Genomic DNA, 16,163 nt, shown 5'->3' with positions numbered 1-16,163 from the left:
ACACTGTAAGCAATTGAAGAAACAAGTGAATGTTTAAAAATGTATTAATTCTCTTGTGATACACTGAACTGTCATATTGACATCTGCACTCTTATGTCAGATCTATAGAGAACTGTAATGTCACATACCTATATTACGATAACTTAAACATTACAGCCCGAGATGCTGGAGCTGGCGGTTGTGTGTGTGTGGATAGTGTGTGTCTCTCTTTTACTGATGAAAGCTGTAGCCGAAAGCTTTGTGAAGTGTCTTTTAATTGTGCCTGTCTGCAACATGACATATCTTATTTACAGTAAGTACCTATCTGTCTTTTCCTACATTGTTGAATTAAACATAACGCTTCTGAAGCATGTATAGGCTACGTCTTTGAGGAAACTCTCCATATTTATTTCCAAGCATTAATCCAGACTGCAGTACATAGATGTCCAAGAACTCTACACAGTCATGGTCAAGAATAAATAAAAATGTTGAGCAAAATAATGCTAATCGAAATGGTTGCTCCTTGGGATAAAAATAGTACTGAATCTTTTTTGTTTGCAATGTGTGCTGTAACTCCCACATGTTACTCCATTACTAGGCATTTCCATCTTTGGCAGGAGTCCTCCAGCAGTGGCTACTGCCACTCGTCCAGCCATCACTCTGAGTATGTGCAGTCGACATATGGCTGATCAAACAGTACTGCACCATTTCTACCTACTGCCTCACCATGCTATGTCTTCAAAGCTCATCTGCTAGCCCTTGGTGTTTGTTTTAGAATTGACCATTAGACCCAGCACCTGCTTCTCTTGTAGTTAGTCTGCGATAAAGATGCGCTTGCCAAAGCTCACAGCACACCAACTGGTGCCCATCTGAACTACGGCAGCTTGCTTAGACTGTGGCCCGAGCTCCAAGCTTCACTTCGCTAGCTGCACCATAATGGTCATGTTCTTGTACTCTGCGCTACAATTACCTAGGCTCTAGTACTGGACATTGTTTCTTTTACTCTATTTGGATCAATTTTCGCTAGTGCTTGTAATTTTGGTGTTACTGTTTACGAGTTGTTTCACTGTGTAGTAGTCAGTACAATGTGTTCTGTATTACATGTACGCTTGTTATACTCCATGTAATCCTACAGAATATGGTAAAATTTAATTCAACTGTCGTAAGGTTTTTCCTTGATGTTACAAGGATTTTGGCCCTTGATGTTATTGACAATGATTTCATCATCCATTAGTTCTTAGTAGTCAGCATAGTCAACAGCACATTCACATTTTGTTGGTCATATTCTTCAAATCCTAAAGAGATTTTAATCAGATCAGCCAGTTATGATACAAATTGGCTGTTTGGTGGGTCTTCAGACGGAGTGATAGCCTCATCTGATGGAAAGAGCTAGTGTAAAGTTATTGATAACAGCCCAACTTCTACTGTCATGTACACAATACCCCTCAAGTTGATTTTGATGTTCATTTGCTTTTTCCCAAAATCTTCCCTGATCAGAACCATATGTAGCAATGCCTTTCTGTAATAACATTTTAAACTTTCCACATACCCCTGGTCCACCAGTTGAGGGACTGAGGTAATGAATGGAGGTTAAAAAAACTCAAACATTTTTTCTCTCTTCCCAATGGAATGTTTCAGTGATGATTTGAGCATGATCAACCGACAAAAAACAGTTCCAGAATTCCCAGTTGTAAGCTGATGCTTTTTGACCACAGAGAAAAATACAGTATCATACCATTCTGCAAAACTGGTTCACTCTATCCATAAAAACTTCTGCTTCAAGCAGAAGACAGTATTTTTTTTTTTAATTTATGGCACCACAGATTCTTAGACTTCTTAGGAAAGATAATCTCTGCATTCTGGTAACATTTCTAGGTACCACACTTGTTATCTAATTTGTTTGTCCTGCAACCAGGTCCTGATATTTCATTCATAGAAACTAAGGAAATTGATAGCATTCTCTCCCAGTACAAATCAGTTTTGCATTGTTACTTTTTAAACAATTTTTTGTTCACTTTATAATCACATTATTAAAGGGGCTCTTTCAGATGTTCAACTCCTTGAATCCCAGAAAACCTTTTCCATCCTGGGTGTCCCATTACCTAATTCCACACCTAAGTTTTAAAGAACATTTGACAGCCAGAAGTCATTTTAAAACTAGTATAACCATGTAGTTTCTTATTCCTTTCAAGTGCTCTGTAATAAATCAAGGAGCAAATAACTGTTGGTCTTGGCTAAATACTTGAATGAACTATTGATAAACTGCAGTTCGTTTCCTGCCATTTTATAATTTTTCAGAGCATGCTTCCATCTTCAAAGCCAAATACGCTCACAAATTTTGCAATGAAATCAATGTTCCTTTTTATATTAGATATTATTGCATTTGCAGTTAAATATTCTTCAGCTAAGTTTGATCCTTTCCACCATTCTTCAACTAGCCTATTATTCCAAGTTTACCAGAAACACTGAGAATGATGTGTTTGTATTTGGTTGCCAAAGTGAATAGTACAACAGCATGATCTGTCAGAAGCAAAAGCTGACTTGCTTCTAATGGAATGAGGTTTGTTACATACATTGATTGGTATGAAGAGTAAACTGCTGCAGTGCCACAGTATAAGCAGATGAAAGTTTGAATTTACCAACTACAATAGTTTTGAGAATGAGATTTTCACTCTGCAGCGGAGTGTGCGCTGATGTGAAACTTCCTGACAGATTAAAACTGTGTGCCCGACCGAGACTCGAACTCGGGACCTTTGCCTTTCGTGGGCAAGTGTCTACCAACTGAGCTACCGAAGCACGACTCGCGCCCGGTACTCACAGCTTTACTTCTGCCAGTACCTCGTCTCCTACCTTTACAATAGTTTTGGATAACCAATGATTCAGTTAACTGATATGGATAATTGATGTTATATCGTAGTTTATTCAGTTGGTGGCTAAAGGCAAGATGGGAGGAGCAGAATGGTTTAACTAACAAATATTAGTATAGGTGAATCTCTCGTAAAGCTGAGAATCCCAGCAAACACATAGTGTTCATCAATCTTATTACATTAGAATAGAATAGAATAGAATATTTTTATTAGCCTTTCAGTATGTTTCATACAATTGGCTTCGTCAAAGTTTACAGAGGGTTTTAGTTTCAGTACGATATTCAAACAGTTACAGAAAGGGGAGGAAAGGAACTAAAGAACTTTTCTTCAGCATTATGAAAAACAATGTTTTGTACAGTAATTAAATACGCACAGAAGAAAAGAATCACAGTGAATAACTAGCTTATATTGTTGTGACTCGCCGATTATTCAAAGTGCCGCCACGCAATTACGCACGTCCTCTACGTGCGGCGCTGTCTGCCAGCCATGCAGCAGCTGCGCCACCTAAGCGGCCAGCCGAGCAGCGGCCGCTAGACTGAGACTCAGTGTTTAAACGAATGCCGACTTGTTCACAGGTCCACTTACTCAGTGACTTATATGTGTTGTTGTGTTGACCAAAACATATGTGTTAAATTTGAAGATTTAACAATTGGTGATGAGGTATTGGATTTTTCCTTTTCACCGTTGACTCACACAGTTCCATGGCTACTGTCGAGCAGCTCTTGCAAAATCTCCTTGAACAGCAAACGCTTCTAACAGCGGCGATTCGCGATTTCGTCGCGGCATCAAATGCGGGGCGTTTCTCGTCGTTGGCTGTACCTCCTTTTCCACCTTACGACGAGACATCGGAAGACTGGTCTGATTATGAAAAACGTCTTCGACAGCACTTCTTGGCATTTCATGTCACGGGCGAACAACCATGTAAGTCTCTGTTCCTTTCCTGGATTTCACCTCAAATGTATCGGTTGTCGTCGCAATTAGCTCTTTTGAAGGATCCTGCGTCTTTGTCCTTTGCTGAAATGTGCTCCCTTCTGTCTGTCTATTTTCAAAAGCAAACGCATGTGGTAGCTTCTCGTGTTCCCTTTTATCGTTGTCAAAAACAAACAAATCAGTCCTATCGCGCTTGGGCTGCTGAACTTCACGGCCTCAGTCGAAAGTGTCAATTTGTTACTGACATTCACAAAGAATCCTATGCCGATTCCATGGTACGGGATGCTATTATCCGGTTGGCGCCCGACAAAGAAGTTCGGCAACGTGCCCTTCAGTTGGCGAATCCGACTCTAGATGAAGTTCTCTCCATTGCGCAGTCTTTTGAAATTTCTCGCGCCGCTGGGGCGCAAATAGAAGCGTGGGGTGACGTCGGGGAAATACAACCTCTGTGCGCTGTTGACGACGCGTGCGGCGCGTCCCCGCCGGCCGACGTGGCCGCAGTACGCTCCCACGCGCAGCCTCGGCCTAGCCGTAAACAACCCACTAAGAAACTGCAGCAAAATCCCCGGCAACTTCCTTCATGTCCGCGGTGTTTTACGAAACATTGACGTGAGGATTGTCCCCAACGTTGGGCTGTGTGTCACAATTGCAAAAAGAAAGGTCATGTGTCTTCCATTTGTAAATCCGACCGCATACACGATGTTCATGAACATGACGCTGATTCTGATTCTGTGTTGTCTGTCAATTGCACTTCTTCCCTTTCAGGGAAGTTATTCCTCACTGTCCAAATCCTTGGTCGAGATGTTCGCACGCAAGTGGATACCGGTTCTGCTGCCACTATAATCAATTATCAGACATATCTTCAGCTGGGTTCTCCACTCCTGTCCCCTGTCACTCGGCAATTACGGACGTACAATAAACAGAAGATTTCTCTCTTGGGACAGTTTAATGCTGAGGTATCTTACAAATCCGTCGTTCGCACTGTTCCCATAATTGTGGTCGACCAGAGCAACGCAGAAAATCTTTTTGGTTTCGATGCCTTTCGCGTTTTTGGGTTCTCCATAGATGACTCTGTCAATATTGTCTCTGACGCTATTCCTTATGCTCAACTGGATTCCTTGTCGACGACATTTTCGTCCCTTTTTTCTCCTGGGTTAGGCCGTGCAAACGACTTTGAAGCTCATATCACGCTCAAACCTACTGCTTGGCCTAAGTTTTTTCGGGCTCAGCCCATTCCTGTGGCCCTTCGTTATCGGGTAAAACGGGAGTTGGATCGTCTCACTGCTTCAGGGGTCTTGCTTCCTGTCACTTCCAGTGAGTGGTCCTCTCCTGTCGTTGTAGTTGCTAAGCCCAATGGTAATATTCGTCTCTGTGGCGATTTCAAAGCCACTGTAAATGCTCAATGCCTCATCGACACTTACCCTATGCCCCGTCCTGAAGAACTGTTCACTAAACTCGCTGGAGGACAGTATTTTTCTAAAATTGACCTGTCGGAAGCTTATCATCAACTTCCTCTCGACGCTGCTTCCCGGCAGTTTCTGGTCCTTAACACGCCTTTCGGCCTCTATCAATACCAACGCTTGCCATTCGGGGTTGCTAGCGCCCCTGCTCTTTTTCAGCGATTCTTGGAACAATTATTGCTCCCTGTCCCGGGGTGTATCAATTACATGGACGACATAGCTGTCACTGGCTCCACCACTGAAGAACATCTTCAAAATCTCCGCACACTTTTTAATGTCTTACAGACTACCGGTCTTAAGTGTAATATTCAGAAATCACAATTTGTTCAGGCATCTATCACGTACTTGGGGTTTCAACTCTCTCGGGATGGTATTCGTCCGCTTCAACACACTGTTGCTGCGAACGATGCCCTTCCTGGCCCTACATCTGTTAAGGAACTGCAGGCCTTCTTGGGGAAAATAGCATACTATCACAAGTTTTTACCATCTGCGGCGTCGGTGGCTCAGCCGTTGTATCGCCTGTTGCATAAAAACGTGCCTTTTCACTGGTCCGCGTCATGTGACGCGGCTTTCCGGAAATTAAAGACTATGCTGAAACAGGACCCGTGCCTGGCTACTTATCGACCTGGCCAACATCTTGTTCTTGCCACAGCGGCCTCTCAATACGGGGTCGGTGCAGTCCTTGCGCACCGTTTTTCTGACGGTTCGGAACAACCCATCGCTTATGCCTCCAAAACACTCACGGATGCCCAACAAAAGTATTCTCAAATTGAGAAAGAAGCTTTGGCCATCATTTTTGCTCTTCATAAGTTTGGTGTTTTTCTCTAAGGCTCAAAATTTGATCTTGTTACAGATCACAAACCACTTGTTTCCTTGTTTCATCCATCAACGTCACTTCCCGACAAGGCTGCACACCGCCTCCAGCATTGGGCTCTTTACTTGTCCCGTTTCAATTACGAGATTCATTTCCGGCCAACGGCTCAACATGCGAATGCTGATGCTTTGTCTCGCCTTCCCATGGGTCCGGATCAGGCAGGGTTCCTCATCACTGGGGACAGGCTGGCGGCTGCTACGGGTTCTGACCCTACCCTCTCCCGGGTTTTACGCTGTATTCAGAAGGGTTGGCCAGATCGCCCGTCCGCTAAGACTTCTGATCCGTTGCGGAACTACTACACTTTGCGCTACCGCCTCACGGCTAGGGATGGTGTTATCCTCCTCTCCACTGACAATGCATTGCCGCGTGTTGTGGTACCTGCGTCTTTGCGTGCTTCGGTCTTGCGCCTCCTTCACCAGGGGCACTGGGGTGTGTCTCGCACAAAATCTCTGGCGCGCTGTTATGTGTACTGGCCTGGCATCGACTCTGAAATCGCACACATGGTCGCTGCCTGCGGCCCTTGTGCGTCACAGGCCGCGGCCCCGAAGTCATCTTTGTCACCGTGGCCTTCACCTGAGAGGCCCTGGGAGCGCATTCATGCTGACTTTGCGGGACCCTTTTTAGGTACTTATTGGCTCCTCGTAATTGACGCCTACTCTAACTTTCCTTTCATTGTCCGTTGCACGTCACCTACCACCGCAGCAACCACCAGTGCTCTCGCCCGCAGTTTTTCTTTGGAAGGCCTCCCCTCTACTCTTGTTACTGATAATGGTCCGCAATTTGCTTCTTCCGACTTTGCGGATTTTTGTGCTCGTCACGGCGTTACGCATGTCACGGCCCCGCCGTTCCATCCACAATCCAATGGTGAGGCTGAACGACTGGTCCGCACATTTAAGGCTCAGATGCGGAAACTTCTGACTTCTTCTACAGTTCCTGGCGTCTTACCGTTTCACCCCCATGGGCGATCACAGCCCGGCTGAGCTCTTACATGGCTGACAGCCCCGCACGCTACTTCATCATCTGCAGACTCCCACCTCACGGCCGCGGGTGCCTTCACTTGGCCGGTTCACCGCCGACGACCTCGTCTGGGTACGGGGATATGGCAGGCGGCCAAAATGGAGCCCGGGCCGCATCTTACGGCACCGTGGCAGACGCCTGTATGAAATCCAGACGGACACGGGTGTTGCAGTGCGTCATTCGGACCAGCTTCGGCCTCGGGTGCCAGCAGCGCCTGTTCCGAATGCCGCCACACCACCTTTGGCTCTACCTGATGCTCAGGATCTTGGCATCTCTCAATACTCACATCGCAGCCCTCTCACCGTCATCGCGATGCCAGCACCAGAATGGACGCCACCAGGAGACGTGCCCATGCAGGAACCGGAGGACCATCCTCTGTCAGAGTACATCTACTCGCCTCCTCCTCCAACGGACGCCGACACATCGCCCATGTCTCCTGTCATATCAACTGGACTTGCCGCAACGGGCGGATTGGTGCATGGGGCCCCAGCAGATTCGACCCCTACGTCTCCTGTCATCTCGACCCGTTATCATCGGGGACACTTCCGTCCGTACGGGAAGCCTCCTCCTCGAGACTTTACGGTGAGTCAAACAACGCCTATGGACGTTAGCCATCTCCAGGACACCTCCATCAAGACCAGTGCAACCATTTCAAAGGGGGGAAAAGTGTTGTGACTCGCCGATTATTCAAAGTGCCGCCGCGCAATTACGCACGTCCTCTACGTGCGGCGCTGTCTGCCAGCCATGCAGCAGCTGCGCCACCTAAGCGGCCAGCCGAGCAGTGGCCGCTAGACTGAGACTCAGTGTTTCATCGAATGCCGACTTGTTCACAGGTCCACTTACTCAGTGACTTATATGTGTTGTTATGTTGTCCGAAATATATGTGTTAAATTTGAAGATTTAACATATATATAATATCAAAACATTTTCTTCATAGCTTAGGTAAAACATATATTTTGGTGATTAGTTTCTTAGGTAAAACATATATTTTGATGATTAGTTTCTATGAATTCTTCAGTTGTATAAAATTCGTTGTTTTTTAGCCAGGTTAGCAATGTATTCTTATATTTATTTATTGGTACTGTACGAGCTGGGCATGGTAACTTATTGAAAAATTTTATGCTTGAGTACTTATAGTTATTATGGACTACAGCAAGTCTTGTGGAAGGCAAGTCAAGCAGATGACTGTTTCTTGTACTGTGTGCATGCACATCACATCTCATGTTCAATTTTTTCAGATTTTCTCTGGCATATATTAGACAGTTATATATGTACATGCTTGGCACTGTCATTACGCCAAGAGATTTAAAATAATTTCTGCAGGACTCTCTGGGTGCTAACCCCTCCATGCACCTGATTGCTTTCTTCTGCCATCTGAAAATACATTCAGCCCCTGGGGAGTTACCCCAAAGCAATATTCCATATTGCAGTTGGGAATGAAAAAAAAGCATAGTATGAGTGGAGTAGCAATTGCTTACTCACACTGTTTCTTAATTTATACAATAAGAAAAGTACTCGTGCTAGTTTACTACATAGATAATTGGTGTGTCCTTCCCATGAGAGCTTTTGGTCTATGATTAGTCCAAGTAATTTCACTGTTTTCTTTTCATTTTTAGTTACTTTGAGATTAAATATTATTTCTTCTGTTTTTGTTTGATTTATGCACAGCTGGTTAGCCTGACACCAGTAATTAGCCATTTGCATCATTTCTCTATTTTTGTCCAGTACACTCTGTAAGTTCTCTCCTGTACTTATTAATGGGCATATCATCAGCATATAGTATGTTCTTACACGGTATGTAATTCGAGAAGTCATTAACATAGACAATGAACAGAAAAGGTCCAAGAACAGAGCCTTGGGGTATTCCTCTTTCTATACGGAGTATTTCTGACCTCTGTTTATTTGCATATACAAGTTGTAAGCTATTGCTTGGATAAGATCTGAATAGTCGGAGTGTGTCATCTTAAATGCCATAGTATTTTAACTTTTTGATGAATATGTCATGTAACACCCGAGTCTAAAGCTTTACTTAGGTCAGTAACTGTTCCAGACATTGATACCCTTTTTTCGTACCCTTCATAAACATTGCTTACCACAGCTTCTACTGCTTTTACAGTTGATAGGTGTGACCTGAAGCCAAACTGTTGTTCATTTAAAATTTTGTTGGTTTGAAAATACCTGTATATCTGCTTATGCACACAATTTTCTACTAGCTTGGATATGATTGGTACTATTGAAATGGGTCTGTAGTTATTTGGGAGGTTTCTTTCACCTTTTTTATACACAGGCAATGTAACTGTGAGCTTAAGACCGTCAGGGAATATTCCTTCATCACGTACCCTGTTTGAGAGTGAGAGAAGTGGCATTTCAATTTCTTTTGCTACACATTCAATGATGAGATTACTGAGTCCATAATAATCTTCTGTTTTGGAATTACTTAATTTGTTTATTGACTTATGAATATCATTTAATGGTATTCGGGTTCAAGTGAACTTCTCATTTCTTGTCTGTTTTGCACAAGTGAGCAATGCTTCTGCATCGGAGGCAGAATTGATGGGTGGGGTGGTGACGCTGTTTACAAAATATTCATTGAGAATATTGCAGTCAATACGGATACTCCTTTCTTTATTGGTATTATTAATTTCTCTTTTAATGACAGTCCAGGCAGCTTTACATTTATTTTTAGAATTTAAAATATATTCATAATTTGCACAGCACTTAGCATTTTTTATTTCTAATCTGTAAAGGTTTTTCATTTTAGTGTAATTTTCTCTGTCCCTATCACTGTTATGAGATTTGTCTTTCATAATCATCAGTAGTATTCTGAGTTTGTTAAGCTGTGGGGTGTACCACCTGTTAGTATTTTGTTGCTTATGTGTAACATTACTCAGGTACCTTTTTGTTACCAAGGGGCGTGTCATTTCTACTATATGCTTGATCTCTGTCAGGAAAATGGAAAAACATTTATTAATCGTTTTCTTGTTATCCATTACATGAGTCCAATCCATTTCTTTTAACTGGTTTACCATTTTGTTTACATTGCATTCACCTAGAATTCTATATGTCACTTTTCTCTCTGTAGAACTGAAGGCTGACTTTTCTATTTGAAGCCATAGCCCTTCATGATCTGATATTCCTAATTCTATTACATCACATTGTATGGAGTCTCTTTGCACATTGCTAATTATGATATCAAGGCACGCATTCAGTCTAGTGGGTTTTTCATTGAGACAGTAATAGTTTAATGACTTCAGAGTGTTAATCATGTTAATTACATTTTTTCTCTTTGCCCTTATATCCATGTTAATATCACCTACAATTACAATTCTATGTTGTTTATATTTTGACAACAACAATATTAAAGTATTAATTTTTTCTATAAATACTATCTCATCTGGGATTCGATAGATTGAGACAATTACAGTTTTCTGTTCATGCATTATCACACCGGCTACTTCTATTGTAGCTTCAAGGCATATTCTACTAAGGTCTATTACTGAGTACCTCATTTTCTTATGACTCTTGTGCAATACTTGGATGAGATAGATAAGTACTGCAAGGCAGAAAAACGGCAGACTGTTGATTATCAACAGTATAAAACATGGATTAATTTTGATAACAATTATAAAACTGAAGGGGTGCAGCAGGAAATAAGCATCCTGTGTGTTCATGAGCTTCCTGTGCAGAAGGTGAATATACTATGCAATAGCTAATGTGACACTAATGTGAACAACACTTGGAACATTGTATCAGACAACTGCTACCATTTTACACAGATGATGTTAGTAAATGGGGCAGCAGCACAATGATATCTACAGCAATAACATAGTATCTCATAGATAAGCTATTGTTAATGATAATACAAAATTTAATGGAAAGAATAATGGTGACCACTTAGCATATAGTTGATAAGGCACTGGGCAGCTGACATGCACAGAAACAAGATTTAAATACCTCATGTGGCTACACTGTCCTAGCACTGCAATCCAATAGCCACTTTTATCGCTTCCATTGTCAATATGCCACAGAGGAGTTACTAGTAATGAAATCTGCTTACAGTATATCTGATTTTTAATTGAGAAAGTAAAAACACAATTTATCAAAAATTAGTAAAAAAAAAAATTAAGACAAACTGAGGAATTTATATAAGTGGTTTAGAAAAACAACAAAGGACGTAACTGTAGTTGCCCAGACTTCGATCTGGAACTGCTTTGTCCAATAATAATTTCATTCAAGGCTGTACTGCTTAAATTTCCTTCCAATATTTAATTTCAACATGAGTCCCTTTTTATTACTAACCCTTTGGTCAGCCCTTTGCAACTAAAAAGATTTGCACCACATAAAATAAATTGAGTACATATATGGGTGGGAACTTTGTACATTTGTCTCGTCTCTTTTCCCTGTCATACACTAATTAACCAGACCGTGAGTAGTACAGTGAAAATGGATAATTTATTTTAAGTTTTCTCCTGAAAATGAATACATAAAAAATGGAACAGCAGCAAAAAGTAATTTAAAAACGAAAGTGATAAGTGCAAATTTACCTAAAGTGTCTGGGATATTTCCAAATGTCTTTGAGCTCTTCAGGGGAACAATATTGGTTCTCTCAGACTTAAAACGATCCCGGCTTTCCATTTCAGACTCTTCCTCCTCCTCAGATTCCACATGCGTTGTAGTCTCCGCAGATACATCTTCTGCATTGTTCTTCTCTGTACTGACGGAACCTACACTGTGGTTCGGATCTGAAATAAGACAGATGCTATGATGTAATGAACCATTAATAAAATACAAGAAATATTGTGAAAGTCTTTGCATGTCATTGAATGACATGGGATGAAATAATTCAAAAAAATGTGAAACAATGTTATATGATTATTCTGAAGCATTAAGGTATGAATCACTACATTTGCAAAATGTCAAACATATATATATTTTTACGTTTTATACCAGTGGTCATCAAAATGTGGCCAAAATCAGGTACTCATGTGTTCCATGATTCTCAGCTGTATTTCATATAACTAGCCATTTTCCTGCAGCTTTGCCCATGTATGTGTTCAACACATATACTGAACACACCTCCTACTTCCCCCCTCCCCCGTGTCCACCTCTTCCTCAACCTCCCACCTCTACCTATCTACGCCTACTTCTCTCTTTGTTCATTTGCTTTGCCCCCTCACTTTGACTGCGCCTTCCTTCTCCCCCTCCCTTTGACCATATCCTTCTCCCATCTTTCCATCCCCACCTCTCCTTCTCCCTTTTTCACTGGCCCACCACCCCTCTTCACCTCCCACTGCCTCGTGCATATCCCCTTCCTCTCCTCACTCTGTCCATCTCCTCCTCTACTAATCTCAATCTGTTCCCAGCCATGTTTATCGGAATGTGTAGCCCCTGCAATACAGGTCAATAAAGCAGGATGCTATTACTCCCACAAGATGCCCACAGTGTTGGTACCCGAGACCTGCTGCTTCTATGCCAAATCTGATTGACATCGATGAAGGGATTTGAGAGGAGAGCCCAGGCATGAACACTAACACCCTGCTTTATATATACACTCCTGGAAATGGAAAAAAGAACACATTGACACCGGTGTGTCAGACCCACCATACTTGCTCCGGACACTGCGAGAGGGCTGTACAAGTAATGATCACACACACGGCACAGCGGACACACCAGGAACCGCGGTGTTGGCCGTCGAATGGCGCTAGCAGCGCAGCATTTGTGCACCGCCGCCGTCAGTGTCAGCCAGTTTGCCGTGGCATACGGAGCTCCATCGCAGTCTTTAACACTGGTAGCATGCCGCGACAGCGTGGACGTGAACCATACGTGCAGTTGACGGACTTTGAGCGAGGGCGTATAGTGGGCATGCGGGAGGCCGGGTGGACGTACCGCCGAATTGCTCAACACGTGGGGCGTGACGTCTCCACAGTACATCGATGTTGTCGCCAGTGGTCGGCGGAAGGTGCACGTGTCCGTCGACCTGGGACCGGACCGCAGCGACGCACGGATGCACGCCAAGACCGTAGGATCCTACGCAATGCCGTAGGGGACCGCACCGCCACTTCCCAGCAAATTAGGGACACTGTTGCTCCTGGGGTATCGGCGAGGACCATTCGCAACTGTCTCCATGAAGCTGGGCTACGGTCCCGCACACCGTTAGGCCGTCTTCCGCTCACGCCCCAACATCGTGCAGCCCGCCTCCAGTGGTGCCGCGACAGGCGTGAATGGAGGGACGAATGGAGACGTGTCGTCTTTAGCGATGAGAGTCGCTTCTGCCTTGGTGCCAATGATGGTCGTACGCGTGTTTGGTGCCGTGCAGGTGAGCGCCACAATCAGGACTGCATATGACCGAGGCACACAGGGCCAACACCCGGCATCATGGTGTGGGGAGCGATCTCCTACACTGGCCGTACACCACTGGTGATCGTCGAGGAGACACTGAATAGTGCACGGTACATCCAAACCGTCATCGAACCCATCGTTCTACCATTCCTAGACCGGCAAGGGAACTTGCTGTTCCAACAGGACAATGCACGTCCGCATGTATCCCGTGCCACCCAACGTGCTCTAGAAGGTGTAAGTCAACTACCCTGGCCAGCAAGATCTCCGGATCTATCCCCCATTGAGCATGTTTGGGACTGGATGAAGCGTCGTCTCACGCGGTCTGCACGTCCAGCACGAACGCTGGTCCAACTGAGGCGCCAGGTGGAAATGGCATGGCAAGCCGTTCCACAGGACTACATCCAGCATCTCTACGATCGTCTCCATGGGAGAATAGCAGCCTGCATTGCTGCGAAAGGTGGATATACACTGTACTAGTGCCGACATTGTGCATGCTCTGTTGCCTGTGTCTATGTGCCTGTGGTTCTGTCAGTGTGATCATGTGAGGTATCTGACCCCAGGAAATTGTCAATAAAGTTTCCCCTTCCTGGGACAATGAATTCACGGTGTTCTTATTTCAATTTCCAGGAGTGTATAATACATAATATGCACCTAGGAACTGACAGCCAAATCCAATAACACCAACTAATGTTAAGTGTTTTATTTTTTGAGTGTAGTTGTATTGCTCAGTAACAAACAAAAATAATCAGAGGCAGTAATAATTTAAGATGTACTTAACTTTAAGTGACTACGGTGAATTTGGCCTTGAGCTAAGTAAAGCTAGCTACTTACCTCAGGAGCAGAGTAGTTTATAACATGGACACTGTGGGGATGGATTTGAGGATGTGAGAGGGGGAATGTTTTACTATCTGTCTTGCAGTACTGACAACTCACAGGCATGCATGATTAGTATCAATCAGCTGCTATTATATAACTTCTGACATGGAAGTAACATGGATTTGTGGATGCACATTACAGAGACTGTCATCTTCAAATGTGGTACTTATTCATAACCAGGAACATTAAATTAATTAATGATGTTGTCATACAATAATACAACACAGTGAGTACAAGGAAACTGGCATTTAAATATTTTACCAAACTTTTGTGATGGTGTCTTGTACGAATATTGCATTTAAATATTAGTAAAAATACTATCATTAATCAAAGACACACACACACACACACACACACACACACACACACACACACACACACACACATAGTAAAATCAACATTGCTTCACAACATGGCTGTACTATCACAACTGTCAGATCACAGATGTTGGCAGCAATCTGAAACAGACCACAGTCAACATCAAGTGATCTGAATAGAGCAGACATCATGTAATCAGTACTTTGGGGCCGCCAGCCAACTAAGCGTGTGTCTACTATCGAATAATCCTATCAATAACAAAAGTGACCAATAATTATATAAACGGAATTATAGAACACAAACCCATGAAGTCGAGGTTTTATGCCATCAAATTTTCTCAGTGTAATTACCACCGTATAAATGATTTAGCACAGACAGGGAAGTTTATCCAACACAATGTAGATGTTCATTGCTACTATACTGTGATTAAGATTAGTTTGCACTTGACAGTTAAGAACATGTGTTGCCTTGTATCTCACTGGGCCAATCATACCTTGCAGTAAAGTGTACAAGTCCTGCATGGTTGCAATCTACCTGGCATGTGCTCTGTGTTAGATGTTGGTGTGCCACAACAGATGGCACCGTGTTGCTTTCATCAACTGTCAGACGCAAAGTTAAGTTTAATAAGGCTATAATGATAATGATAGTGGAAGATTTTGCATTTAGGAAACACTAAGATGGGGTGAGGAGCCATGGTGATACTTGAAGATGAAAAAGGTGACAAACGCTTGAAAAAGGTGATACAATATTTTAAAAAGGTGATTAAAAGGCGACAAATTATTTCAATAAATAGATGTGGCACAAATAAGTTGTGTTCAGTTTTGATAATTCCCTACCAAGGAGGTCAATTACGAGCGTAATAAATTTCTCTATTATGATCTGGAATGGGGTGTGGCCATTCTTTTCTTCACACAAATTTATTAATATATGCAGGTACATTAGTAATTTAGTATAGGTAATTCTGTCTCGTTAAATGTAATTCACAAACACTATTTACTTCACATTTTTACAAGTAATGACTTTCCACACATCAGCACTGGAGAAAGATCAACAAAATATTTCTGAAGTACTGTTTCCTAGGAACCTTAGCAAAAGATGAAGTAATCATACTAAACAATGTAAAATCCAGGATGGAATACAGCAATAATGAAAAGGATAGTTGCTACTCACCATATAGCAGAGATACTGAGTCGCAAAAAGGCACAGCAGAAAGGCTGTCACACAATTAGCTATCTGCCAACAAGGCCTTTGTCAAAAATTACACAACATACACACATCAGACAGAAGTCTGGCTCCAGCTGCCAGAGAATGTGGTCGTGTGTGTGTGTGTGTGTGTGTGTGTGTGTGTGTGTGTGTGTGTGTGCGCGCGCGTGTTGCCTAATGGGACAAAGGCCTCATTGGCTGAAAGCTAATTGTCTGACAGTCTGTTTGTTGTGCTTTTCTGCAATGCAGCATCTCCACTATATGGTGAGTAGCAACTATCCTTTTCATTATATTGTTACA

The 16,163-nt window shown here is 42.9% G+C and overlaps 1 protein-coding gene across 3 annotated transcripts in view; it reads right to left on the bottom strand.

Annotated features, from left to right (window-relative positions):
- Positions 1-16,163, bottom strand: part of LOC126412803 (RNA-binding protein 33-like) — a 236,302-nt gene that overhangs the window by 165,792 nt on the left and 54,347 nt on the right. For all 3 annotated transcript variants that reach the window (XM_050082581.1, XM_050082582.1, XM_050082583.1), the window contains exon 5: positions 11,672-11,869. In XM_050082581.1, the coding sequence (XP_049938538.1) occupies positions 11,672-11,869 (198 nt within the window). The remainder of the gene's footprint in view (positions 1-11,671; positions 11,870-16,163) is intronic.

Source organism: Schistocerca serialis, chromosome 7 (genome assembly GCF_023864345.2).
Source record: "Schistocerca serialis cubense isolate TAMUIC-IGC-003099 chromosome 7, iqSchSeri2.2, whole genome shotgun sequence".
Taxonomy (NCBI): Eukaryota; Metazoa; Arthropoda; class Insecta; order Orthoptera; family Acrididae; genus Schistocerca; species Schistocerca serialis.
The sequence above is the reverse complement of the archived record's forward strand: the minus strand, read 5'-3'. Positions and strand labels throughout refer to the sequence as shown.